We start from the raw sequence: 27,987 nt of genomic DNA, 5'->3' as shown, positions 1-27,987 counted from the left end.
GGAACGAAGTGACGCTAATAGTAGCAGCCAATCAGAGCTTGATGCGGTCACCGCGACGCCAAACACATTCGACCAATAGCGTTGAAGGATGGAGAGCTTGCCTGGACATGTTCCTCCAGATTCGTCCTCTGTCTACCGGCTCCACGTGTCCGCCGTATGGGTGAGTTTTCAGTCCATCTTACTACTGCATTAAATGTTATAACACGTAGTCGACGTATATCACTGTTTGGGTACGAAACGTTCACGTATTTATGGTTTCACTGTGTTTTAGCACGCGACATATATGTACGCTAGCTCTAACATTCAATGTAATTGCTAACAAAAGCTGAGTAATCAGGCGTTATTGACTGTTCAGCGGTAGCGTATTCTTCTTGGTGAGTCTCAACAATCTGTAGTATCAGTGTTTTAAATAAAAAAGTATTTTTCACCGTTTTGCTCCAGTATTAAATGGCTAAATTTGGGCACAGTGTTAAGGTTGCTAACGCTAGCTTCTCATCTTTCATTTGCTGATGTCTCACGGTATAGCTAACCTAGGTTAGCTAACTTTAACAGTCTCAATAACAGAGCTTCGAACAGTCCTACTCAGCTATACAGTTCGGCTGTGTTGTTTTTTTTCTCACTTGCAACTTCCTTGTCAGTGTTCTCTTGTTTTGATTCCAGGTGTAGCGTCACACGTTGGCAGAAATGTCTGCTCCAGGCCCTCTGAGCAATGGTGGGGCTGCCCAAACTGTTTGGGGACCCCTCAACATCCAGTCAGCTACTCTTTCTTCTGTACTAGCAAAAAGATCCTTACGGAGGAGACGGAGAAAAACGAAGCACAGAAAGGAAAACAGTGTTGTGGAATGTCAGGAAATGTGTAAACTTGAAAAACCCAAGAAAAGAAAATCCAGTGAGTCCCTGGAGGAGCAGGGCAGTGAAGTCAGGTCGTCTGACAACTCTGACAGCAGGCGTGAAGCACCTTCAGACAACTCACTGGACAGCACACAACCTGTGAAGGCCAAAAGGGCCAAATTAACTACACACTCTGTAGGTACAGCCAAGACTTCTTCCTTGCTTAGTGACAGCTGGGAGGTTGACAGTGGCTTTTCTTCAGAGACCAGCCCTCCCACCAGTGGCCGGAGTTCACCTTGCATTGGAAATAACCCCTCAATGCTGGTGGCTGTGGACTGTGAAATGGTGGGGACTGGCCCTAATGGACACTGTAGTGAATTAGCCCGATGTAGTATATTAAATTATTCTGGAACTGTAATTTATGATAAGTATATCATGCCTCGCAATCCTGTTACAAACTACCGGACACAGTGGAGTGGTATCAAGGAGGAGCACTTAAAACAGGCGTTGCCTTATGAGGAAGCAAGGAAAGAGGTGAGAGAGACTATTTGGGCCCACTGTATTTTTTACTGTGTTTTTTTTATTTATTTATTTATTTTTTGTTTTGTTTGTTTGTTTTTTTTCATAATGATCAGCATTTTGTATTAATAAGATAGGACCGCATGATACTACTTTATGGTTTTAATGACACCAGCTATGCAGAGATTGTAAATACCATGATAATGAAGAGACAGTTATGGGTACTAACATTGCAGCCCTTCAGTTTTCATGTGTTCCATTTGGTGGTATTAGTGGTACAAATTGTACTGGCTTATTGATTTTATAAATGGGCTATAAACAACTTGCTATCTTTTTTTGTTGTTTGTTTTTTAAATAGATCCTCCATGTCCTTAAAGGGAAGATAATAATTGGCCATGCCTTGCATAATGACTTCAAAGTCCTGGGCATCGCCGTACCACGTAGTAGGACTAGGGATACTTCCTCCTTGTGTCTGCTGCGACAGCTGTATGGTACTCCTCAACAGTGTATCTCGCTGAAGAAGCTGGCCCAAAATCTTCTTAATAGGAAAATACAAGTATGTATATTTAGTCTAGAAGGGAATTATTTTTGAAGCATCTTATTAAAAACACCCATTAAGTGTAAGCTAGCTTTAAGAGCTTATGATTACATCTGGTATTTCTTTCCCACTTAGGTTGGCAGAGCTGGTCACTGCTCTGTAGAAGATGCTCTTGCTGCTTTGGACCTCTACAAGCTGGTAGAAGAGGAGTGGGAAAAGTCCCTGCAGGCCCACATCCAGAACTCAGATTTCATCCCAGAGCCCACTGCCTCCCTGGAACACTACATGCAGGACCAATATTGGCCAGAGAGTTTGACAGACTGCAACTAATGAGATTGTAACCATGTACACTTGAACAGTGTATTGAACAGTTGTCACTCCTTTGCATGCAAAAAAAGCTGATGGCAGCTTTTTCTATGGAGTTTTCCCTTTTTGATGCAAATGAATCAGTTCATTATGTTTGTCCAGCTCCAACAGGGGTCCATTATATCAGACATGTAGTAACTAGGGAGGTTAAATATTTTCAGACAAGTTTTAAAGTACTAAAGCATTTAAATTTAAGAGATATTTATGCACTGAAATTATTACGTAAAATTTTAACAAGACAAATGTAGTTATTCGCTAAACATCAAGTACACCCTTTTACACTTTAGAACTCACTCTGCTGCAGCTTTAGTCATTGGTTGAAGTTGCGTGCAGGAAAAAGTACTCAAGTCCCCACCTCCAGGCTGCTTTTTGCTGACCTGTTTGGGAAGTATTACTACAGTACCTGTCCATCCAGTCACAAGGTCGTTGAAATTGTTCAGTTGAACTGGTGTAGTTCTGTGCCTCAGATACAAAGGGTAACGCACATTCACTTCTGCTACAGATTTAAACTGTAGATGTTAACAGATTTAGTTGAAAAATGATTCTGTGCTGTTTTGCTTCACAAATTTCCAAATTTAAGAACTATCCTAATAACATTTGGGGCTCCTAAAACTATCAGTGTAGGTTCACACTAAAGTAATTAAGCCTTTATATGATTTTGACATGCCTAATGATGTATTGAAAATTTAGAGCTAAATGATCAGTGTTCATCAGACTTCTTCATAACTGCTGAACAGTTGCGAGCTGCAGTTAAAGGTAATGCAACTAAATAAGTCAGCACTGTAACTTGAATTACAATACACAGGTTGTGTACCTGAGCTCTTATGGATTCTTACCTGTCGGTTTGTGTAATCGGTGCTTCTCAGTTATATATTTTTTTTTCAAAAGTCTCTTTTTGGAAGATACATATTTAGATGTGGTAATTACATCTCAGGTAGTGTTTTTGCCAGTATTTAATTCTGTTAGTCAAAAAAAGAGATTGAAATGACTGCTGAGCAGAAACAGTACACTTTAACCCTATGGGTGACTGTCATAACCAATAATATGGTGTTATAACACAAACTACTTGAGAACTGTACATGCCAGTTGACGTTAAGACTAGGTATTCGTTGATCTTTTTAAAGGTCTGTTCACTAAAACACTCTGTACATGGCCAATACGGCACATAACATATTTATTGTAACTTGCTGGGTGCCTATATATATAATATTATATATATATATGTTGTAACATAAATACATTACAATAAAGGGACTAAAATAGTACAATACATGTTATGAAACTAAATTCCTGGTTTATTTATGCAGAGTTTTCTTGTAGCAGCAGCTGTAAACAGTTTTAAAAATGTGACATGTTGGTTATTTATTGATTAAAGTTTGTGGAACAAAATTGTCTTTTGTCTTAAATCAAGTTTAAACACTGGAAACTAAACTTAGTTACATACTAACTAATCTTACATCCTTCATATATATCAAATGCTTTATATAAGCGTGAACAATTGCTTGTAGACTGAAGCCTTTAACCCCATAAACCTGAAAAATTAGCCTTACCTCATTGAGTCACCAGAGGCCAAAGAGGTTTACATTATATAATCGCTAGTTGTAGCCTTCCAACTGAGGTCTTGTAGGCTAGAGAGAGGCTAAACGGTTTATTTGAGTTGTTCTGCACTGAGAGTACGCAATAGTGCACTTAGCAGATAATCTGCATTTTTATCACAGTAACAGTTTTAACTGAGCTTATTTGGATTTGAATAGGCCAGTGCTGTTATCTTTGGAATTCCCATTTGTCTTGCTGCTTTTCTCATTGAGTCATGGTTATTATTAAAGTTCATTTAGCTAGTCTCTATAACCCCATGTAGATACATTATGTGATGAGAATCATAGATACGCCTAAAATTAAATTAGTTTTTAGATTTCTGTGTAGTCTGTTTGTCTTTAATGTTCTATTTTTGTACCTATTCACCTTTGAAATACATGGTGGGTGTTGTCACCCTGAAGTCCTGTAAGCGCCAAAGTATTATTGTGTATTCTTAATGACTCAAGGGTTTCAGTGCCTCCAATAGTTGACCAATAGTTGGGCAAAATTGGGCATCCATAACAGAACAACCTCTGTTACACTTCTTTTGTAGCCAAAGTTTTAGCATCACTTGGTTTTAATTATGGTTTTGATGATGATCTCACCTACCCAGTGACTGCTCACATAAAACTTAGTTTAAGACCTGTTTTAAGCTTGTTTCAACACAAAAAAGGGCCTTCAGTGAAGAACCTCAGCTGACAGTGTAATCAAAGGTGTTGCTCTTTGGATCTTGTGGAAGTGGTTTTCTGCTTGTGTTTGTGAAGTGTCTTGTGTGTACCCACACTCAAGCAGCAGTGGTCTTGACCCTAGCTGGGGCCAAAGTGTCCTGCACACATTCACAGAGCACAGAGGCCAACATTGTCCTGCCAATCCCACTGCCTTAGGCACACAGACCCCCTCTTTGATAGGCTAAATCCTGATTTAGGGTATTACGGCTCTGTTCCATGTTGCGTCAGAAGGGAAACGTTCCTTGGTGATGTGAGAGAGAATGAAAAAAGAGTGGAAAGATTGTTTTGGCTATTCTAAACACTGTTGGATTAAGCTTTAGTGAGAGATGACGTCATGACTAATGCAATCAAATTTTCTCTCTGTATAGCTTAATATATATGGCATATTAAGAATTTAAAAGGCTGCCATTCCTCTTCACTAAAAGAGAAAGCTTTTTGTCTTGATCATGTCATGACCAGTTCACTCACTTATACAATCTTAAGGTTATAAAGTGCTAAATTTACAGTGGTGGGTTTGTTCAGAAGGTTTAATGCTCCGAGTTTGACATTAAGCCAATTTCGTCCATATCTGTATCTAACATGTACTGTGCATACATATAAGTGATAAGATGGACTGACAAGCTAAAACTCTTTGGATGCACTCTGTGCTGCTAGCATCACAGAAGCTAACTATAGCTACTGTAGTTCACATTGCAGTTTGACTAAACCCCAGGGGAGGCGGGTAGAGTAACGTAAAACCATACTTAAGAAAAAACCTGAGTACTGAGGTTCCTAGTTTATTCAGCATTTGCACAGGAACTGAATTTTTAGCTAATCTTACCTTTTTGGGCTCATTTTAGTCTAAAATAAATTACTTGAGTGTAAGTATTGTCGTTTAAGAAGTGATCCAAAAGGTACAGATCCATCAAAAAATTGTCCTTAATTACATGCAACATGTACAGAAAATGTTAGCCTAAAGGGGAATTCCACCAATTTTTCAAAATTTCTGAATATTTCAATCCTTAAGATATAAACAGAGTCATTAAGAGTGGTTTAGAGAAACTTACAGACTTGATTTCTTTACAGTGGGTGTGGACCAGGTATCACCATGTCTACAAGACAAATATAACCATTTTATGTACCATCCAAGTGAACCTACACGTATGTTCTGGTTTTTTACATGTAATGTTGATGATGGTAAAATAGTGATAAATCAGAAAAAATAAGTTTTCTTTGGGGACTACTTTGCCTTGCAATGCCCTGCATGTATCCCTCCGCCATGAATGGATTGTAATAAATGGATCAAAATACATTTTAAGCTAAAATTTTATTACAAAACTATCATAAATAATGTATTAGACATCAGGCAGCATGTATATAATCATTTTATGTAAAAACTTGTTTTCAAAACATTAAACTCTTCAGATGTGTGGTTCCTATCACCACTGTGAACAATTGTGACTCAGCATTTCACATTAGACCACTCTGAATGACTTTGTTTACAGCTCTTCCCTTTAATTATGCAGAATGTTTTAAAAATTGTAGGCGTTCCCCTTCAATACTAGGACTTGGGATGGAGTTGGTCCCATATCAGCACGAATAGCTGCGTTTAACATCTCACTTTGCGTATTTGGACACTTGAACCATTTAACCATTGGTAAACTTTAATGAAGTTCTTTAGGTCACTTCATAACATGTTTAATAAAATTGAATTGGCTGTTAAATCACTTTTAGCATAACAACAAATGTGTAAAAAACAATTGAGGCCAATGTGCTTCATCTGTAACTTGTGCTTTGTGTTGACCTGGAATCAGTTTTTCAGTTCAGTGATAGTTCACATAAGGTGCACATGGCCTGTGCCTGGTTTAGAAACTATGACTGCAGCATATTTGTGCATAACTATTGGTCAATATTCTCATTCCTCTTTCCTCCCAATTATTTTTGTGCTGATTAACGTTAAATCTGCTCTGCATAATCCTGTGTGACGGTCTTAATCCAGAGGCGGGGGGAACCACTACAAATGATTGAAGAGGGCAACTCCTCTCCTCACCACAGTTCTGGTGACGGACCCCTCAGCTGCACACCACCCTGTCTGGTAAGTCATGGCTGGCTTGGCCTGGGAGAAGCCTGTTCTCCATTTTGTGCCTCCCAATACATTCTGCAGTAGTTTAGGTGCTGAGAAAGCCTTCAGAAGCTTTCTGCCATAGAAACTGCATTTTAATTGTGGTTAGTTTGTCCTGGATTTTTCTTCTGCACTGTAATGGAATTTTACTTATTTCAACAAGGAATTAGTTGCTTGGTGTAGCTAGTGAATCACCCAGTTTTTGGAGGAAATAATATATTAATGATGTAGTAAGCATACGTTGATAAGCTGAAGCCTGATTTGTTTTTAAGTTTTTCTCTGAAGTTGAATTTACTGGGACTCTCATTGTGTTGAATTGGGGGAGTACTAAGGCACTGTATTAATATTTTCTTGACAATTTCTAAATTTTAATTTTCTTATTAAACATTGTAAAGTGCTTGAGAATTCATTACAAACTTGCGTGGGTCTTTTTTAAAGCACATTGGTCATTATGATGGCCTTAAAGAAGTTAATCTGCCCCCAAAAGGCTCATGTGATAAGGGGAGTGCATGTTGATGCTTAGGAATACTAAAGGGACTAGATAGGAACTAAAATACTCTAGATAGGTTTGATTAGGAAAGTGTTTGGTTACGTAGTCCAAGCCATTTTCGTCCACAGGATCAATAGGAGCTTTCTTTTGGAGTTTTCCTTAAGCTCTGTTGGTGATATAATCCCTCTGTTTCCAGCTTTCCTGAAGACTGCACTGAACATCTGAAGCAATGGCTGTTGTGGTAAGTACATATAAGCTTCTTTTTTAATTAATTTTACATATCTTTTACTGTAATATGCTATTCACCATACTAATGGTGGTTGGTATTATTACTCTGAAATTACTAATATGGGGTTTTGTTTGATATTAGGGCCGGTCTCACCTTTGATCTAATTAAAACTTGTCTCATTTGCTACTTTTTTTTTTATTAAAATGAGCCGAATATCATAGCTTTGAGATGTTTGCTGTCTCAAGAATCATATGAAGCTCCACTGTGTCTGCTCAGATTCCTCCAAACCTCCGCTCACATGCATAGCATAGTCTGCAAACTTTCCCAGAGCAAGGCAGCTCTCAGTACAGGGCTGGGGCTGCTAGCGTTAGCTGCTAATCTCTCCTCTCAGACAAAAGGTTTCCTATTTTTTCTTCTTTTTTAAACCAGGCTTTACTGTATTCATGTGAGACAGCTTAGCATTTGCTTACACTAGGCCCCATTGAGTGGGTTTGCCTCAGGAGGGGTAAGAGTTCTGGATTAGTGTTCTCAAACAGCTGATTCAGGGTTGTTCTGATGCCACTGCTGTCTGTTTGCAGAGTGGAACGTACCGTATGGTGTCAGAGGAGGAACAGGCCCTCAGGGCCAAGCTGGAGCATCTCTCGATCAAAGACCATGGGCCAGTGTTTGGACCCTGCGCCAAACTGCCTGACCACACTGTACAAAAGGTGTTTACAAACCAACCAAGGACACAATAATAGGGGCAAACATACACTCACAATAACCTGTGTTTTGATGAGTTTTGTAAGTAGCATCTTAAGGAGGACCTGTTTAAAAGAAAAGAAATCACAAGTTATCATAGCTACCCTTCGTGAGTCAGCAAAATTGCAAGTAGTGATATAAAGGGTCCAATTAAGATGTTTAGGGGGCCTGGTTGCCACTGCCCCTTAGACTTGTTATGAAGGTTAGATGTTTACTTTGCATTCAGCATCAATTATACATATGAAAGGTTTCAAGACAGATTCCACCATTGTTTGTTTTGTGTCATACTGTGCTAATGCTAGCCTTCTAAAAACCATTTCAATAGTTAATACATCATTAGTAAGGTGGTCCACCTATTAAACCATGTCTGGGTTTCAATGTGATGCCTACCACTCACTGCAGGCGAAAGATGAGCTAAATGAGACAGAAGAGAAAAAAGCAGCAGCTGTGACGGAGCTGAGAGGTATCATAAAGGAAAAAGCAGGAAGCGGAGATGACCTGGCCAAGGCAGTGCAGGACACTTTTGGCGAGAAACCTGATGGTGTGCTTGTGAGGTTCATTCGGGCCAGAAAATATGACGTGTACAGGGCTTTTGACCTCATGAAGGGTGAGTGGATAATAGTTTTTGTGCTCTTCACAACAATTTATGTAAGATCAATAGTAGTATGCATCTTCCGTGCTCTAACCCAATGTGTTATGGTGGCCGGTAATGATGAAGCAAAAACATAGTGTCTACATGAATGTACTCTCAAGCCCAATACTCACTGGTAAATTGAACTATTCCTTTGCCGTAGGTTACGTCCGCTTCAGGCGAGATTACCCAGAGCTGTTTGAAAACCTAAGCCCAGAGGCTGTACGCAGCACTATTGAAGCTGGTTACCCAGGAATCCTGTCGAGCAGAGACAAATATGGCCGTGTGGTGCTGCTCTTCAACATTGAGAACTGGGACTATGAAGAGATCACCTTTGATGAGGTGATAAAAAAGTTGAAAGAATAAGAGTCTACTTTGTTTTACATTGTTGTCCTGTAGCAAGTGAAGTCTTTCAGTGAGGTGTTAAAATGGTTAAGGTTTTCTACTTTCTAACTGAAGTTTTGAGGTTCTTTCTACATTGTCTAATCAATGAAAAGTTTTACAGACCTTCTTTAGAAACCTTTGTGAGTTCTGTTTGGGAAAAGTCACAGAATTTGATTTTTTTTGCAGATCCTCAGGGCCTACTGTGTGATCCTGGAGAAGCTGCTGGAGAATGAAGAGACTCAGATCAATGGCTTCTGCATCATTGAGAACTTTAAGGGCTTCACCATGCAGCAGGCCTCAGGCATCAAGCCCACAGAGCTGAAGAAGATGGTGGACATGTTGCAGGTAATGTTCTGCATGAGCCATGTATTCACACAACTTCAGGTTCCTACTAGTTCAGTGACTACCATAAAATAGTAAAGCTAATACATAAGTTGTATACTTGTGAGAGTGAAGTGAAGGCCTACAAAATGAGGCCTTGCAGTTTGAGGGTTTCTAGATTTATTCATAACACATTCACATGTTTGCAGCACAGATTGCTCTGGCATCTGCAAATGTATCACTTATGAGGTAATACTTGTACTTCCAAAGGAAATTAGAATCATCGTCAACTTTCCATCATTATCTTAATTCTCATTTTTTCCTGGGGTAGGACTCTTTCCCTGCTCGTTTCAAAGCTGTGCACTTCATCCACCAACCCTGGTACTTCACCACCACCTACAATGTGGTCAAGCCCTTTTTGAAGAGCAAACTCCTGGAGAGGGTGAGCTAACAGCCTGTTGGATGCTATGTAAGGATTGCATTAGACAGTCTGACTGAGCATTTTGCTGTGTTTTATGTTTCTTTAGGTGTTTGTCCATGGAGATGAGTTGGAGACCTACTACAACGAGTTTGATCCTGAAATCTTGCCATCAGAGTTTGATGGCAAAGGCTCCAAATATGATGGCAAGGCAACAGCAGCGAAACTTTTTGACTGAGGAATATGGTAACCATTATGAAATAGTTCTTGATGTGATTCTAGTCGTTCGTGTCGTGGCATATTGAAATGCTCATATACGTTTGTGAAGATGATGAACTTGAGTAAAGCCTGCAGTACTGTTCAGTTCAATTCTGCAAGCATGCCAAATAAACACTTGAAAAACATGATGATGACTGAAAACAATAGGTATTTAATGAGCTCATCGCACTCAAACATGGCCATTCTCTGTGTTGTTAAGGTTTCTAGGAGCTTTTCTTCTGGTCTGGGAAGCCCAACAGCCCCAGTATTTAAGGTACCTCTCTTAAGAGACAGAAACAACAGATGTGTCATCTTTCCAAAAGTGCTTCTGTTTCTGTTTGTTGTACTTTTATTTAGCTGAGAGCAGCAAAATACGAGAAAATAAATGTCTGTAATGTTATCCCCAATGATGTGTACAATAAAATGTATATAAAGATGCCGGCTTGCTGCCATTTTTGTTTTAAAGACCACAATGAAAATGAAACTTTGATCTTTGCCTTATGCTTAAGATCCTTTTTACTTATTAAAGTAGATGTTTCATGAAATGACACATCTGTCGTATGTATTCACACTCAAGTGCAGTAATGATGTTATGGCTAAAAATAATCTGATTACATAAAACATCATATGTACATAACACACTGTCCAAGTAAATGGCCTGAGGAGATGAAGAGGGTAATTACATAATGGCCATCCTGAAAGAATGTATATAATGAAATGTGGACAAAATGTTACAAAAAATAGTTTATTTTGCACATTGCACATTAATTTTTCCTGTGTTCACAACAAAGACCTGCATGTGTTGTACGCTTATGGGACTATTACATCCACTAGGCTTGTTTCACAGAACAATAAGGGATTAACAGTTTGAACTGCAAACAGAAAAGCTGTTGCTATTATTAGATCCACATTTGGAAGAGTCTGGGTGGCTCATTTTACTACATAATGGAAACTACTGTGCAGTCTTATGACACACCGGTCAAAATCCAGATCTCCTTATTTCCCATGCTTTCCCACCGAGTGGACTGCTGTGTAGCACTGCTGTGCTGTAGTATTGGTCCTACTAAGCTTAGCTATCAAACATCAACACTTCATGTATAGGACAGGACAGTTAAAGGGAAATTCCTTTGATTTTTTCCAAATATCTGCATGGTTCAATCGTTGAGATGTAAACAAAGAGAAACTTTACAGACTCTGATTTCTTTATAGTGGTGTTAAGAAAACAGGCGCCATAATGTTTACACTACAAATTCATATGGAAAATGTTAATATGTTGATAATGGTAAAATAGTGGTAAATCTAAAAGAACAGAAAGAATACAGTTTCTTTGAGTACTATTTTGCCTTACAAGGCTTTGCATGTACCTCTCTGCCATGAATATATTTTTAAAAAAAGGTTTCAGGCCAAAAGCTTATCTCAAAACTATCATAAAAGGAATGTCTCAGGCATCAGTCAGGGTACATTTCATATAATAACCTCCTGTGTGGTAGCTTGTACAGAGGTATTAACTTCACTTCAGATGTCTGGTTCCCATCACCACTGCGGTGAACAATTCTGACTCTTAAGTTTCTCTAGAACAGAGCATTTTGCACTAAACCACATTGAATAACTTTGTTTACATCTTAACCATTGAATGACATTTTGAAACTACAGTAGAATTCCTCTTTAAGGCTGCTTGATACATTTAACCTTTTGTTTATTTTATGATGATCACAAAATGATGTAGATTATCGCATTAAAGAAAGCAAAAGTAGCCTGTTGTCACATGATTTTCTTCAAAGCTCCTTTTCTGGGATTAACATCTGGGATTAACACTTTAACTAATGAAGCAAACAGCAGCACAATATTCATAGACAAAAACACAGCAGTAAACTCACCACTAATCATCAACATAGCAAAATGGAACGCTACGTTATTGCTTTATACATACATGTACATTAAGTGAGATTTCTCACTTAATCCTCAACTGCTTGGTCAAAAATGTGTTCTTTAATCCACATATTTCCTGTTTTTCATACCTTTAATAAAATAAAATATTTTCCTTTTAGCCACCAGGGGGCAGCAGTGTCACACAGAGGAAATCAACTAAAACTAAGGGTTTGTTTTTGTCTACTTGATTGTTGTTTTCCTTCCCTTATCAGCATTGCCCATTAGCAGCTGGCACAAACCTCCTGCCCACAACAGGAGCGTCTGTGCTTAAGACATTCTTCAGACACCACAATAAACTGAGACCAAGATACAAACACAAAAAAGGTCCCTTTAGAAATCACCTGACTGTACTGCGGTGAAACTTTCAAGGATCCCCACATATCTCACAAAGAACATGTTCAAATGCTGGAACATATGCCCTTTCACTTCTCAGTAAACATCCCTTAATCAACTGACCTAAAGAGGCATATCCAGCTCACTTTGAGCCCATATGCCCTCAGAGTCCACTGTGTATGTTTTATTGACTTTGTGCTGAATGATTTGATATTAATGAGCTGAAAACCGGCTGTGGTTATAGAGAAATGTGAATGTGTAAGACTTCCTTTCATCAGTAGACACCCAGGTAATGCATCAGGCTTTGAATGCTCTTGAGTTACTCTTTTGAGTGAACTGGGCTCTGAAAAGTGTTAAGCTTTGCCTTTGAGTTCTGTGCAGTCTGTTGCTTGGCGACATTGTGGCTGCTGCTTCTGCCACTGGCAGATAGCGTTAGCATAACTGACGATAACTTTATCCATCCAGGTGAGAGGCTGAGGGAAGAGCACAGCACCTTCAAAGAAGCCCAGGTGCCCTCCATGCAGCGTCAGCACGAAGATTACATTCTCTTTCTTTTCTGTAGAGAAGTAAGGAGGATCCGTGTTAGGCTGCATGAATTTGTGTGATACCAAACAAAGTGCTGTATGAATGGATAATCACTTTTTTTAGTGGGAGAGGTTTTCTTTTGAGTAACCCTTAGAAGTTGGCAATAACAGCAGAACACTGTAATGTTATATTGTTATGTAATATTGTTATATTATAAGGTTATGTTGGGAAAAATAAAACATAAAACATGCCAATTAATAATAAATGAATTGTAAATAAATTTAACACACCCTCTACTTTAACACGCATAGTTAATAAACATTAATAAACATTTATTTTCACTCTGAAAATCATCAAAAAATGTAACTTGACCACAGTGCCCAAACTTTTGCAAACGACTGCATACTTCTCACTCACAGGTTAATGAAACTTGTGGAAATTCTGTCGAAAATGCAGATTCTTTTATATTTGTTATGATTTGAATTTGATGAAAAGTTATTGTTCTGCCTAGTGTCTCCTTTTGCAGATAAAAAAAAATCATCCCTTTTTTGTTTTTGTGATGTATTTTCTTATTTATGACATGTTTGGATGGAAGTATAGACTCGAACCTGCCAATACAGAATGTAAATTGAAGGCAAATCATTTTGTGCCCATGCAATTAATTATGTAATCATTTTTAAAGAGAACAGACAGGGTCTTGTTACAATAGCCATTTCTTGTTATAAGCAGTATAAGCAGTTGTTTAGGGGCCCCTAGCCACAAGGGGCTCTGTAAGTTGGGTTTTTCCAGCCATAATGCGTTATATTGGCAGAAAACGTCTTAAGATATCACTGATAACTCGGTTTCCATTGTTTTCAGATCAAGACAGCAGAAATGCACAAATCATTAATTTTTGGTTTATTATTTATTATATATTATTATTTTGGTGTTAAAAGATTCTGTATTCCCTGTGCATCATTAATTATAGTTTTACTGTTGTCCTGTAGCATTTATCATTCTTGCATCTGAAAATAATGTGATTGGTTTGAGTGGGAGCCCCCAAGAAGGATTTTGCTTAGGGCCCCCAAATGCCAAATGTTTAAAAGGGCCACTGAGCATAACTAAACCATTCTAACAGGAAAGCAGGCACCGACTCTGACACAGCAAAACATCAAAACCACTTAGCTCCATTTCAGGTCCTAGCCGTTCTTTCCGTCTATGTCACATTACCTGTTTTCTACCTTTCTCTTTCTGACACCCTAAATGCCAAGGCCCTCCCTGTCTTTCACCCTGGCGCCCTACAGTAAGCGAGCTGAGAGGCCTATCACAGGTCTAGTCAGTCAACCTCAAAGCTTGGAGTCAAATGAATGAAGTCAGCTGTGCGATTATGTTGAGGTTACGGCCTTGGAAAGCAGCTATCTGTTGTCAGGACTGGGATTGCCCTGTCTATCACGACTGTCCTCAGTATGGAAAGGAGGTTAGCGGAGGAGCAATGCTACCTGACGTGATTACAGGGCCATATGGAGGCCCTGCCAAACACTGTGCCAAGCTGGAGACAAGAGCTACACTGTAACGGCTGGCCCCGAGCTGGAAACACCAGCTCTGACGTTTCCCGTCATCCCTCACTACTGAGTCTACATCAGGCAGAGGAAACAAACTGTAATGGACCAGAGCCTTAGACCTAAAAAAATCAATGCTGGAGATAAGGGAGCTGCAAAGTCAACAGGCATTAATTCTAGCTATGCACTTGAACAACAACACCCAAGTAACAACATCCAAGTTCACTAAACTATCTGCAGTATCCTTCTTTAGTTTTGCACTGGTGCTACAAGGCTAATGTCACTAAGTAATTTGAAGCTAATAACCCCACCACATAGCATAATGCAAACTGCAAGCCCAAATTATAATACACTTCCTTCAAACTGCACTGAGTTGTTAGGTAATCACATTTGTGTACTTTTAATATTTGAACATTAAGAACAACAAAATGCAAAGTTCACAATTCTACAATTGCTTTTTGTTATGTGATATATTTCTGTCCTTTTGTCAGAAACCACAAGTCTATCTGAGAAGATTTAACATCTCATTGTAGTTTCATGTACATGTGTGACAACTTACAGTAAACCAAAGTCAAAGACCCTTCTTTCATTTACAACCCCAATTCTAAAAAAAAGTTAGGATGCTGTGTGAAATGTAAATAAATGTGAATAAAACCAGAATGCAATGATTTGAAAATCTCATAAATCCATATTTTTATGCTGCCATCAAGTTTTAAATGAGTTAATATTTTTCATGAAATGGTAAAATGTCTCACTTTCAACATCTGATATGTGTTCTATGTTCCACTGTGAATAAAATATATAATATAGGGTTAAATTAATTTAATATATGTAATATTAAAATTTTCAGTATTCATTGCATTCACCCTTTACCTTTATTATAGCCCCAATTCTTTTTAGGAGACTTTCAGTTTTTCAAAGAAATCTCCAAGGATATTTTTCCACATCTTCAAAGTTCAGTCTTAGAAGTTGGTTGCATTTCTGCATCTCACCATCCAAGTAATCCCAAACACATGGACAGAAATACCTGTAGATTGTTGAAGATCTGAAGCATAAGTGGATCTTTCAAAGCTTTAAGTACTGTTTATCTGATGACAGTTTTGGTGGTCTACCAGGTCTTGCACAGTTGTTAGGAGTTCTATTTTCTCTGTGTCTTTTAATATAGTTTTGAACTCCAGTTTTCAAAACTTTTCACTCATTTACCTTTGACTTACCCCCTTGTAATGCAAGTGGATTATCTTATATCTAATCTCTTCAGAAATATCTCCAGGAAAAATGAGTAACTTTTACTTTTGATTGCTGTTTTGACTGGAAATAAATTGGCTTTTGCACAGTACAGTAGACATGTATTTTTCATAATTCTAATTGGTGGGTATAAGCTTCCATTACTTGTTCGCTACATTAGCCTTTCAGTTCCAGTGCAAATCTAATGAAGCAAATTTCAGACACCATACATGTCTTGGCTGATCGATTACATTGAAGATAAGGGGGAAAAAAGGTATATTTTATTTATTGCTAAACTACAAACCAGCTGAGCTCTATTTAGGTACACGGGCACCAAAACAGACTCATAAAACAGACTCAAAACTAACAGGCTGTGTTCTAGAGTGGCAACTTACAACAACACAAGCTCTCCAATTGAACTGCTGATAATTCCACCCTGCTTTGCTTAGTGGAAATTGTTGTAAGTCTGTCGAATGGTTTTATGGAGCTTTTGCATTTGTATTATGAGCAAAGAAAGAATGAGAAGAGAGTTACAGAGTGTTTCTCCGGGACATGCAGCAGAGGATAATCTGGTCCCGCTGTACTAACTTATCAGCCCAGACTGATAAGCTGGTGCCCGAAGAAGCCTGGAGCCGCTGCAGCGGAGTGAAGTGAGTACATTGCTCTGATAAATATTCACACAGGGCCAAATAGATCACATGGCCCTGAAAAATTCAGCACCAGGGTCTTGAGCACAGAGCTCACACAGCACACTCAAGCAGCGCTAATGGAGCGAGGAAATGGACTGCTACACAATTTAAGGATGAGCTAACCTGCTGTGCATTAAGGTTATTAATACTGACAACTTTGACTAAAATAAATATTCTGTTCTTTCATGATTACTAATCCTCAATCTGGGACAGAGGCAGTAAAAGCTTACCAGAAAGAGCTTTGCAATGCCTTTATCTACAGCCTCAGAAACAAGAACACTGATTGCTTTCTGCATTCATGGGTTTTACCACTATAATGCCTTTTACCTTCAACAGATCTGTTTGAAGATAACATTTTTTTTTCATATGACAAAGTCACAGGAGACACATACACTGAGTTGCCAGTTTATTAAGTACATCTACCTTGTATCTATGCTCATTGTATCCGATATATCTAACCATAAAGGTGCACTTTGAAGGTTTACAATTGCTGACTGTGGCCCATCTGTTACTGCTCAATTTATCAGCCCCCCTCTACCCCATCAATGGAAAGAGACATTAATAGGACAGTCGCTGACCAGATATTATTAACACTGCATGATAGCAGGTATGAGTTTATCAGACACCGCAGCATTGCTGGTTTTTCACACCTCACTGTCACTTTGTACGTAATGTAGGCCAGCAGATCTCAGATCTTTTTAGCCTAAGGCTCCCTTTTTGGATATTAATTGCCACTGTATCCTGCTTCAGTGCCCCCACCCTCTTGCCCCCCACCCCGGTCATTCATTTTATTTAAGAAATGAGGATGATGTCTTACCAGATTTCTGTACATTTAACTAGCTATCGCTGACTTGAACACAGAGACAAAGCCCTGACCACAGAGACATGACCCTGTTCTATGACATTATAGATAACTTGGTTAGTGGGTGTGGTGTTGTTTTGAATTGTGATTGGCTGGTGTGTATTTCATTTTCATTGTTTAATAACATCTACTATTTTTAAAGTACCACATTTTAGATATGTCTGAAGCAGATTTAATAAACTGACAAAATTAAAACCTACTAAGCAGAGACACAATTTCTCTATTTTTCTATGGCCCCCTTGGTGCCCCCCAGGGATACAGATTGAGCCCAGCCCACAGATTGAGAAACGCAGGCTAATGGTATCGGCATTGTTTATATATTTGGTATTAGTAAAGTAAAAAAGCAAAATACTCTTAAAATCCCTCCTGGACACTACATACTCATGTCTGTGCACAGAATAGAACACTTAATAAGTTTGTTGATTTATGGAGGCTTATTAATCAGCTCTACTAAGCTTAGCCTGGTTATTCACATCATTCAACTGTTATTGAGAATACGTCCTAAAAAGTGAAACCTCAATGACCACTCATGAAGATATCTTTAACACAAACTGTGTGGAAAACCATGATATAGTCTTTAATTGCACACCAGCAAAGACCAACAAGGTAAGAGTCTATAAACACCTCAGTGATCCTGCTGTGTCTGTTACACTCAAACCAACACAACACACACTACCATGTTAGCGTCACTGCTGTGTTAAGAATGGTCCACAACCCAAATAATATTTGGTCAGCAGTCGTCCTTTAGTGCTCTGTTTGCTTTAATGAATAATGAATGAGGTAGAAAGGGTGGCTGACAAGTGCTGAAGCAGATGGGCTACAGTCAGTAACTGTAAGCAGTAGGTGTGAGCAGATACAGGTAGGTAGGTGTTCCTAATAAACTGCCAACTAATAAACTGGTAAATTCTAGGGCAAAATACCTGCTAGTGTACGAGGTATGGTCAGTAAGGATTCATGGACTAAAGGGTCATCTGATGAGTTCACCAAGAGAAGGGGAACATTCACCTGAAAGAGGACAAAGGACGAACAACATGACTAAACTTATCATTACTCATTAGCAAGCAAAAAGGCTTGTAGCATAACTAACATAATCCCTTCTTAATCAGTCTTACTTACATTGTGAATGTAATGTACACAGCTTTCCTTTTCATAATATTCTTTTAAAGAGTCATGACCATGAAACTTTCTGAGGAAAGACAGATGGACAGAGAGTTGCATACAAAGCCTACAGGGTACACTTTGAGCCACTAAAGGCCATCAACGCTGTTTTGCACGTTAACAGTGAATGGATCGTTTGAATTATTCCAACCAATCATATCAGCAAACACAGTTTTGCTTGTTTCTGAATGCTTTAGTAGATCAGCCCCTTACTGTAAAGATGTTCCTGCGGAAGACTAACTTCAAATATTCTGTACAGCTACAATCGACACAAACAAACAATTATAACACTTAACTTTTGGAGACAAAAGGACACAAAACAATCAAAATGTATTTGCGTAAATTGAGAGTTATGATTAAATTGACTTGTGATCAAATAATACCTCATAATGTTGTCATCTATCTGCATCAGAGATGTGGCTGTGTAGAGGTGACTTAGATCCATTATCTCCATTTTGCTGGACCGTGTGCCAAACAGGCTTCCTCTGCAGAGGGAGCACAGTGACGTTACTCTCACACAGGCTCATGAATCATACTCACTGACCATGACAGTCACTTATTACACTTCATTATAAGTGCTTACCTGTGGGATAGGATGATCTTTTTCATGTTGTCTGCCATGAGGAAGTTATAAAGTCTCCTGCACCTGTCCCACTGTAGAAAAGTCTCCTGAGCTCTTAAATCAAAACAACAGAAACACAAAATAGTCTCAGTTAACCAACTGAACCCTAAGTTTATTATTTAGCTATTAACTAAAACTTATTCAGTCACTATTATGGATTATATAGCAAGCAACACATATTACATTACATGAGAGTGAGGAACTGATGTGTAGCTCCACATATAATCTACCAATTCCAAAAAGCTAGGCTGCAGTCTAGGTGGGCTGCATATCTAGACCACTATGTCACTGAAGAATGTTCCAATCAGAAGCATCCTTTAAATACAGCCAAAAATGCTGGCTATATTCTGACAATCTTAAAGGAAGCTATCAGAGCATTCTTCATGGTCTTCTGTTGTCCATAATCCTTTGTGGACGCAAACCAAAGAAAGTTCAAAGAAATGCCGGCAAATTAAATCACTGCATCAAATTTTGCTCATTTTTCAATAACTTCTACATGTCAAACGTAGTTTATTTTAGTTTAGTTGTTAGCTTATTAAAATGTATAACAGATTAAGAAAAGTCTGTGTTTGTAACAAAGGCTACCTATACTACTTACCCATTGAACAGCGAATACTAATGGTAAAAGTGCTACTGCAAATTGTACTACACATTGTTGAACAGGCCAGTAAAATCTATAGGAAAATATACAGTATATTATTTCTCTCTTCTTTTTTTAGCTGTAAACTGAATGCAGGGTGTGAAATGCACCTGCTTTCAGCGAGTTGGACAGCTTTTCGCCTGTAGGACCTCCGTTACATATAAACAAATTTATGTTTTGTTTGCCAGCTTACTATCATTCACATCAGCGTTATTTTCTACAACAATTTTTCTCATCTTTCAAGGAGGAGCTGTCACATGACAGAGCTACTGAAGATCCACCTCTCTTGGTTGCAGCCTAGCTTTTGGAATGCACCTATAGGGCCTTAACAGTTTGAGAGGATAAACAGTAACTTCAGTCAAAACCACACTGAACCACATTGTCCCATTAACAGTATATTTTTGCCGTTAGGAGAAAACCTCTGAGCTCCATTTTTGTTTTTTATCTTTCTAACAAACTTTGAAAATGTCAGCTGCTCTTTACATTGCAAACATTTCAAATGGACCAATATAAAGTATATTACTTGACACAATATATCAATAATCAATAACAGCTGTGACACATGTTCTTTTTCCTTCTTCTATAACATCACTATTTTCTTATAACAGCAATCTAAGAGTTTATACTGACCTTAGCGCACTATAGCCTTGACAGACACTCACACAGCACAGCACCTTTTCCTGATTGGCCTGGTTCTCCCCCAAGAACTTACATACAATGTTTCCACCTAGACTGAAGCCCACCACTATGAGCTGAGTCTGGGGGAATGCCCGTTTGATGTAGCTCACCATGGCTGAAAATTCCCAGGTACAGCCTGTAGCACAAAGCATAGAACAGAATATAAGATCTTGAAGGAATGCTAAGATGTGCGAGTACACAACTGAAACAAAGTCCAGTGTTTATTTTAGCTATATTTTGGATTTTCTTCTCAATGTGACAAACAAGGTGATACAAATAGAGTCCGCTAGCCTGGTTACCAGAGTGTTACATCATAAGCAGCTGCACTACCTATCCAAACATTTTGGACAGTAATACTGTTTATCAAACAGTCGGGCAAAAATAATGCAGTTTCACCAGTGTAATGATGAAATACTTGCCAAACACTTATTTCCCATGGGTAAAAATTTCATTACACAAACAATGGTCTTACCATAGGTGAACATCCGTGGGGAGGTGAGTTCGATGTTTGGAAGAGCCCCCAGGTGGTTTAGAACAGCGCATCTGTAGCCCTGCTTCTGGGAGTAATCCACAAAGGTGCGAATGTAATGCTTCTCACTGTGGTTACCAATCCCAGGGCAGATCACCATGGTTATATCATCTGTGAACAGATACCACACAGGCATTTACAGTTATGCATTGCACAGGTGCACATTTTGTTGCTCAGTTTTCCCTCCAGCAAGCCTAAGACAGGTGATTTTCAGTCGACAGCCCTTGACAATCTGGGTCATTTGCGTTGGGAGCCAGTATAAAACAAAATGTGGACCAGATGGGGGGTGTCTGGAGATTTGATCAAGAACATCTGATTTATAGGGCCCAAATGAGAATGGAATTCCACAGATTTTTCTGCATTGTTCAATGGCTTTGATGCAAACAAAGTTCAAAGTGGTTTGATGTGAAATGGTTATGTGTAGATGAACAGATTTCTCCATGGTGACAGGAACCAGGAGCTGCGATATCTACAATGCAAATACGGCCATTTTATGTACAACTGAAAACGACTAGTGAACCTACACGTCTTTGGAGTTTTTATACGTAATGTTGATAATTAAAATAGTGATAAATACAAGAAAATATGTTTTCTTTGGGTAGTGTTGAGTTACAAGATTCTACCATGAATGGATCTGAAAAAAATATGTTTTAGGCCAAAGTCTTCTTTAAAACCTATCCCACTCTAAATGACTTTGTTGACATTGTAACCACTGAATTAAGCAAAACATTTGATTTCCCCCTTTAACTAAACAGAATGCAGAACTAATGAGGTTTGAGTAAACCTTTGTTTTAGCAATAAATCAGTGTGGGCCAGTATGTGTTTACACATCACATTCATAGTAGATACTGTAGATATTCACAGCAGGAGGGGTCTGGGTTTGTTTCCTGACCAGGGTCCTTTCTGTGTGGTTTGCATGTTCCCCCTGTGTCTGTGTGGGTTTCCTCCAGGTGCTGCGGTTTCTTCCCACAGTCCAAAGACATGCAGTTAGGCGAACTGGAGATGCTAAATTGCGGTGTGAATGTATCTGTCTTTGTGTCTGCCCTGTGATGGACTGACAGGGTGTTTCCTGCCTTCCGCCCAGTGGCCACTGGGATAGGCTTCAGCATCCCCCACAACCCAAAAGGGTAAGTGGCTTAGATAATGTGTGTGTGTTTGTATGTGTGTGTGTCTCTTTACAACTTAATAATAGGCCTAGGGTTTGTAGGGTTTGTCTGAAAAAATTCAATAACAAACTGAAATAGAATCCCCCATACTTCACATAATTAGTTTGAAAAAGTCTTTAGCTGCTCTTTTATACTGACCCAGGAGAAGCATCTCCTACCCTAACGGCCTAACATTTATTATGAATGACTACTGACTCTTACTATTGACTATGATAATACTATGATAATATTGTAACCCAGGCCTGGATTGATATTTTCAATTTTGAATAAATGACACACTCACCACCACTTAGATGGTCACCAATAGGCTCGAAAAGGTCAAATGTGGCTGTAGCTCCATCTTGCATGGGAAGATACAAGCGCATGCCACATGGATGAGGAGAGCTCACTCGGCCCATCTTTCCATAGAGCGTAGTTTGAAAATGTCCACTCTTACCCCACAACAATGGTGGAATATACCTGAAAACACACATGAGCATGCAGGATGGATAGGTTTGCAGGTAACTGTAGCCGAGTGGTGACAAAGCTTGACTGAGCTGTCTAAAGGTCAAGGGTTTGATTCCAGCTGATAGTATGTCTATGACCTAACCACTTAACCCCAAGTTGCTCTGGTTGCTTCAACTGCCATCTGAAAGTTGACTTGAACAGAAGCATCAAATACATGGCATAATACATAAAGCTCAGTAAATGTTCATATAAAAGTACATGCACATTTCTAAAGCATTCACTTCTTTCACTTCTCTGTGAGAATGAACACTACTGCAATCGCAAGTGTGCAGACTTACTCTTTGGTTAAGATGGAGCAGGACTTGAGCAGGTAGCGGTTGAGTGCGGTATCCTGACAGGTGATTTCAGGGGCGGCTGTGGGACTCTTCAGGTTGAGGCAGCGCACTATGATGTAGAGCACAGTGGCCACTGCAGCCAGCTTCATGCCATCAAACATGGCTGGCATGTCAGGGCTGATGGTCTGGGCATCTTTCTCCACATGGCCACTCATGGTGGGCCGCTGAGCTGGCAAACATATTTCAACATTCAGCTAAGTTACTGACTGAAGAATAAACACTCAGATTACTTAGAAAATCTATTTGATAAAATGTGTACACTCTTAAAAAAGAAGGTTCTTCAAGGGTTCTTCAGTAAAGAAAATGGTCCTATTTAGAACCATGAGTTCTATATAGAAACATTTCACACTTAAATGGTTCTTTGCACCGTGAAATGGTTCTTCAGATTGATGGAGAATGTGCTGTATATAGATCTACACACTTAGAAAAGATGGTTCATCAAGGGTTCTTTAAAGGAAGTGGTTCTACATTGAATCATGAACTCACAGAGAACCCTTTGCATGATTAAAAAGTTGTTTGCATTGTGAAAGTATTCTTCCAATAGATAGAGAGTGTTTTATACGGTTCTATATAGCAGGTTCTTCAATTGTCACAGGCTTAACACTGTAACAATAGAAGAACACTTTTTGGTGCTATACAAACCCTTTTTAAAAAGGTTCTATATAGAACAATGTACAACACATTCTCTATCACTCTGAAGAACTATTTAATGATGGAAAGAACCATTCTCTATGAGTTTGTGGTTCTATTCAAAATTCTTTTATTAAAGAACCCTTAAAAAACATAATTTTTAAGAGTGTATAAAGAACCTTTTTGAAAATGGTTGTACATAGCACCAAAAACGGTTCTTCTATTGTTGCAGGCTTGACATCATAAGAATAGAAAACCTTTTAAATAGGTTCCATATAGAACCATGTACAGCACATTCTCTATCACTCTGAAGAACCCTTTAATCCTGCAAAGGGTTCTCTGTGAATTCATGGGTCTATTTAGAAACATTTTCTTTACTAAAGAACGCTTGAAGACCCATCGTTTTTAAGAGTATATTACAGAACCTTTTTGAAAATGGTTATGTATAGCACCAAAAAGGGTTCTTCTATGGTTGTCAAGCATTTAATAATAGAAGAACCCTTTTGGTGCTATACAGAACTCATATACTATATAACAACTATATACTGGTGTTATATAGAACTCATGGTCCAAATAGAACCATTCCTTTTACTAAAGAACCCTCGAAAAACCATTAATAGTGAAGATGTATGAAGCTATAGTGAAGCTTTTTTATATAACAAAGTACCTTAGTGACACTGATATTTGTGAATATGTCCTAGGTCATCCACTGCAGCTCTTGAATGGTAGTCTTGAGTCCTGAAAAATGACCATGGTGAGTGACCCAAATACTCTAACCCTGTAACTCTCACAAGGCTACAAGTGATTTGCAAATCTGACAGCGCATTTGCACGTCTTTAAGTGCACAGCGACACTGCATTTATTGAAGTCGCTGAGTCAGTTAGCAAAGCAGAACGGGTCATTAGGCTAAACTGGGTTAGCCTCAGTTACAGAGAAAACCTAACGTTCAAATACATCTGCCTTGCTAACAACGCAGCTCACAGCACTGAGGCGGTGGGCTGCGCCACAAGATGTGGGTGCATGAAAACACTACGCACCGTTTCTAGCGTGCAGAGCCTCGTACTGACCAGGCGGACACGTCTTCAAAGTCTCCTTTTAGCACTTTTACCACAGGACTCCTCTTTGATCTTCTCTACGGCAGGACACAAGCTGAACGCCAACGGCAGACCAGAGCAGAGGCGTACTCATACCCAGCAACTGGCTTTGCTAAGATGAAGGCAGCTTCATCCGCCCAAACCTATTGGTGTAGAGCTGCGTTACGTCACTGTTCAGGGCGTGCACGCTGCCATTGAGCTTTTTGAGCAGCGATAGATACGAGACACTCGTCACACCACAGACACGTCACTGACCAATCAATCACTGTCAGGGTTTTTTGTTTACCTCACACTTGAGTATGACAGACTATTAAAAGATAAAGCCTGCAAATAATGATACGGTAAAGCTTGTGTTCAGTCTGCGGAGCTGAATATCATCGCGATGCTAAACTCCATTACAATTAAAGACACGTGCTAAATTACCCAGACAGCACAGGCACGTTGCCAAGACGTTTATGCAATGATCACATTAACATCCTTAAAGGGGAACTCTACCAAATTTTTCAAAATTTAAATGGTGAAGATGTAAACAAAGTCATTCAGGGTGGTTTAATGTGAAATGCTCCATTCTAGAGAACCTTGCCGAGACAAATTTGTTCACAGTGGTGGTGATAGGAACCAGATGTCTGAAGAGTTTAATGCCTCTGAAAGCTATAGATCGATATAGATAGTTAAATATATACTGCCTTATGTCTGACACACTGTTTTATGATAGTTATGTGATAAGGTATAGCTTAAAATGTATTTTGATCCATTTATTTCAGTCCGTTCATGGCGGAGGGATACACACAGAGCGTTGTAAGGCAAAATAGTCCCCAAAGAAAACTTATTTTTTCAGATTTATCACTATTTTACCATCATCAACGTTACATACAAAACTGAGACACGTGTAGGTTCACTGGTGGTTTTGGATAGTAAATAAAATTGCTGTATTTGTGTGGTAGAAATCGTGACCCCTGGTTCCTATCACCACCACTGTTAAGAAATCAGAGTTTCTGTATAATGAACCATTTCTCATCAAACCACTCTGAATGACTTAGCTTTTATCTCAAGAACTGAAATATTCTGAAATGTTGAAAAAGTGGCGGAATTTCTCTTTAAGGCATCTTTGGCAGTTTGGCACGGCGTCACGGAGGCATCATTACCTGATTTTCAAGCAGCTTTCATCTGCGTGTCAGACAATGCTCCTCAGCAGCAACCTGAAAATGAGCTCTGAGTTATCGGTTATTATTGACTAGCATTAAAGAAAGAGAATTCCACCAAATTTTCAAAATTTCTGCATAATTTAAACGTTGACAATGGTGCATTAAAGAGAAACTTACAGTCTCAAATTTCTTTACAGTGGTGGTGATAGAAACCAGGGGTTCTTGAATTATCTTTGTATTTTCTTATTTGTAAAGCACTTAAAAGGGAATTCTGCCAATTTTTTAAATTTTCTAAATAATTCAGTCCTTGAGACATAAACGGAGTCATTCAGAGTGGTTTGATGTGAAATGGTTCACTATAGAGAAACTTACAGACTGATTTCTTTACTGTGATGGTGATAGGAACGAGGGGTCATAATGTCTACAACACAAATATAGCCATTTAATTTACTATTCAAAACCACCAGTGAACCTACACGTGTCTTCTGAGTTTTATATGTAACGTTGATGATGGTAAAATAGTGATAAATCTGGAAAAATATGTTTTCTTTGGGGACTATTTTGCCTTACAACGCCCTGCATATATCCCTCTGCCATGAATGCACTGAAAAAATGGAGTAAAATACATTTTAAGTAAAACCAAAACCGTATCAAACAACTATCATAAAACAGTGTGTCAGACATCAGGCAGCAATATCTAACCATTTCATGTAATAACTTTCTGTGAGGGAGTTTTCAAAGGCATGAAACTCTTCAGACATCTGGTTCCTATCACCACCGCTGTGAACAATTCTGACTTGGCAAGGTTTTCTAGAACAGAGCATTTCACATCTAACCGATCTGAATGACTTTGTTTATATATCAACCATTTAATCATGTAGAAGTTTTGAAAAATCAGTGGAGTTCTCCAAAATGACCACAGTGTATGAAAGGTGCAATATCAATAAACTTGCCTTGCCTTGCTTTGCCTTACCCCTTCTCCTATTGCGCAGCCTTTTGGCTTGCTTTGTACAGTGCGCACCCACATTAAAGAAATCATACAATGTATGTGTAGCAATGGCGGTGGGCTAGTGTTGTCATTTTCCGCTGCGTGCATTAACAGACGATGATCACAAGGTGGCGACAAACAGCTGAAATCCTTCACCAGTCCTTCAAACAGTTGTTTACAATTTTCCCCTCAGCTACAAGTGCTCCTGTCCATAAGTGTGTTCGCTATAATGCAACAGAGCATGGCTGTCGTCGTCGATTGTATTTGTAATTTACGCTACTTGTATTTGCAAATGAAACCCAGATTCTAACTGCAATACATAATCACACTTACAGTGTCCCTTTTACATGTTAAATCCTTTCCAGTGCAGTCCTACATGGCTGACAACAAGCTCCGGGTCCAGGATTTCCCGCCAGCCAACATCCATTATGCTATTAGAGATTAGAGCCTCCGTTGGAGAAAAATCAGCCCCACTTCATAGTCAATCAAATCAAACGAGGTTGGCTGAAATGACTGAGGACGGGTATTTAGAAACCGGCTCATATAGGCCCTCAGCCAGAAAGCCTGGAGAGACATTAATGAGCCATTTTTCATTTTGTACCAAATGGAGTGTAGCGCAGCCATGCATGTACAATTGGCCTCTCCTTGTCTTAAAATGTCTTGGCTTTGTGGGGCACAGTTAATTTGATAGTATTTCTCTGGCAGCTTGTAGCGCAGCTGCTTCACTCCCCGCACACCAGAGATGGAGACACACAAGCAAGCAATCAGGACGCACAGAAAAGAGGCAGAATATGAGCCTCATTTCTTTTCACAATTAAGATCACTGAACATCGCCTAAACAATTTATCAGACGCCCACAGTATGAATCAACATGCAAGCCCACACTTACAGGATCTTTGCCCAGCACTCCTACTACCGTGACCTCAACCAGCCCCATTCCTCATTCCTTTTGCCTTTTGCATCAAAGTGTTTGCATAATTTCTTCCTGTGACCACAACCAGATCTACCCTCCAGTTAACCTGCGTCGTTTAAGCGCTCAAGTATTTGTGGAAAGCAGACAGAGGCGTGTTATAACAGCTCTGTGTGGTTTTTCACCTAATTATCACATTCGCTTTTATACAAGCCATTAGGCTCCAATTGACACCATTATCACATTTGAACTCATAAAGTCATTAGGCTTCAATTTATACAATAAACAAATGTGACTTTATTTGTTTATAACCGGGGGGATTCTGAGCAGTGACTGAATCTATCACAAAAAATCT

The 27,987-nt window shown here is 39.0% G+C and overlaps 3 protein-coding genes across 4 annotated transcripts; 2 read left to right on the top strand and 1 right to left on the bottom strand.

Moving 5' to 3' along the window:
* The first annotated feature begins 56 nt into the window (after positions 1 to 56).
* isg20 (interferon stimulated exonuclease gene) lies at positions 57 to 3,633 on the top strand. Of its 2 annotated transcripts, none has more exons than XM_036568400.1 (4): positions 57 to 160; positions 661 to 1,365; positions 1,709 to 1,906; positions 2,024 to 3,633. In XM_036568400.1, the coding sequence occupies exons 2-4, from the start codon at positions 685 to 687 to the stop codon at positions 2,216 to 2,218; spliced, it is 1,074 nt and encodes a 357-aa protein (XP_036424293.1). In that variant the 5' UTR covers positions 57 to 160; positions 661 to 684; the 3' UTR covers positions 2,219 to 3,633. The 2 variants fall into 2 exon arrangements, with proteins under 2 accessions (XP_036424293.1, XP_036424294.1); XM_036568401.1 differs by having other exon boundaries at positions 72 to 160; positions 639 to 1,365.
* Positions 3,634 to 7,961: 4,328 nt separating this feature from the next.
* Positions 7,962 to 10,145, top strand: rlbp1b (retinaldehyde binding protein 1b). The gene is made up of 6 exons (XM_036567813.1): positions 7,962 to 8,084; positions 8,521 to 8,725; positions 8,913 to 9,091; positions 9,320 to 9,478; positions 9,786 to 9,896; positions 9,982 to 10,145. The coding sequence occupies exons 1-6, from the start codon at positions 7,971 to 7,973 to the stop codon at positions 10,108 to 10,110; spliced, it is 897 nt and encodes a 298-aa protein (XP_036423706.1). The 5' UTR covers positions 7,962 to 7,970; the 3' UTR covers positions 10,111 to 10,145.
* Positions 10,146 to 10,867: 722 nt separating this feature from the next.
* On the bottom strand, positions 10,868 to 27,714 carry abhd2b (abhydrolase domain containing 2, acylglycerol lipase b). Its single transcript, XM_036568399.1, has 12 exons — positions 27,612 to 27,714; positions 24,533 to 24,732; positions 24,163 to 24,233; positions 22,809 to 23,034; positions 22,307 to 22,482; positions 20,801 to 20,968; positions 20,281 to 20,464; positions 18,972 to 19,064; positions 18,772 to 18,873; positions 18,347 to 18,416; positions 18,151 to 18,235; positions 10,868 to 12,948 (listed from the first exon to the last, which is right to left on the bottom strand). Exons 4-12 carry the CDS (start codon positions 23,018 to 23,020, stop codon positions 12,746 to 12,748), a joined length of 1,293 nt encoding a protein of 430 aa, XP_036424292.1. The 5' UTR covers positions 23,021 to 23,034; positions 24,163 to 24,233; positions 24,533 to 24,732; positions 27,612 to 27,714; the 3' UTR covers positions 10,868 to 12,745.
* Between the last annotated feature and the right edge of the window lie 273 nt (positions 27,715 to 27,987).

This window comes from Colossoma macropomum, unplaced genomic scaffold (assembly GCF_904425465.1).
Source record: "Colossoma macropomum unplaced genomic scaffold, Colossoma_macropomum, whole genome shotgun sequence".
In the NCBI taxonomy this organism is placed as follows: Eukaryota; Metazoa; Chordata; class Actinopteri; order Characiformes; family Serrasalmidae; genus Colossoma; species Colossoma macropomum.
This window is presented reverse-complemented; position numbering and strand designations above follow the sequence as displayed.

Excerpts from the sequence above, each read along its gene's own strand:
- abhd2b (XM_036568399.1), bottom strand. The coding sequence starts at position 23,020 with ATGAGTGGCCATGTGGAGAAAGATGCCCAGACCATCAGCCCTGACATG. Across the intron at positions 20,969-22,306 it reads TGGTGACCATCTAAGTGGTG|ATGATATAACCATGGTGATC; the intron begins GTGAGTGTGTCA and ends ATCTGTTCACAG. Across the intron at positions 18,874-18,971 it reads AAGATCATCCTATCCCACAG|AGGAAGCCTGTTTGGCACAC; the intron begins GTAAGCACTTAT and ends CTCCCTCTGCAG.
- rlbp1b (XM_036567813.1), top strand. The coding sequence starts at position 7,971 with ATGGTGTCAGAGGAGGAACAGGCCCTCAGGGCCAAGCTGGAGCATCTC. Across the intron at positions 8,085-8,520 it reads CTGACCACACTGTACAAAAG|GCGAAAGATGAGCTAAATGA; the intron begins GTGTTTACAAAC and ends CACTCACTGCAG. Across the intron at positions 9,479-9,785 it reads AGATGGTGGACATGTTGCAG|GACTCTTTCCCTGCTCGTTT; the intron begins GTAATGTTCTGC and ends TTCCTGGGGTAG.
- isg20 (XM_036568400.1), top strand. The coding sequence starts at position 685 with ATGTCTGCTCCAGGCCCTCTGAGCAATGGTGGGGCTGCCCAAACTGTT. Across the intron at positions 1,366-1,708 it reads ATGAGGAAGCAAGGAAAGAG|ATCCTCCATGTCCTTAAAGG; the intron begins GTGAGAGAGACT and ends TTTTTTAAATAG. Across the intron at positions 1,907-2,023 it reads TTCTTAATAGGAAAATACAA|GTTGGCAGAGCTGGTCACTG; the intron begins GTATGTATATTT and ends TTTCCCACTTAG.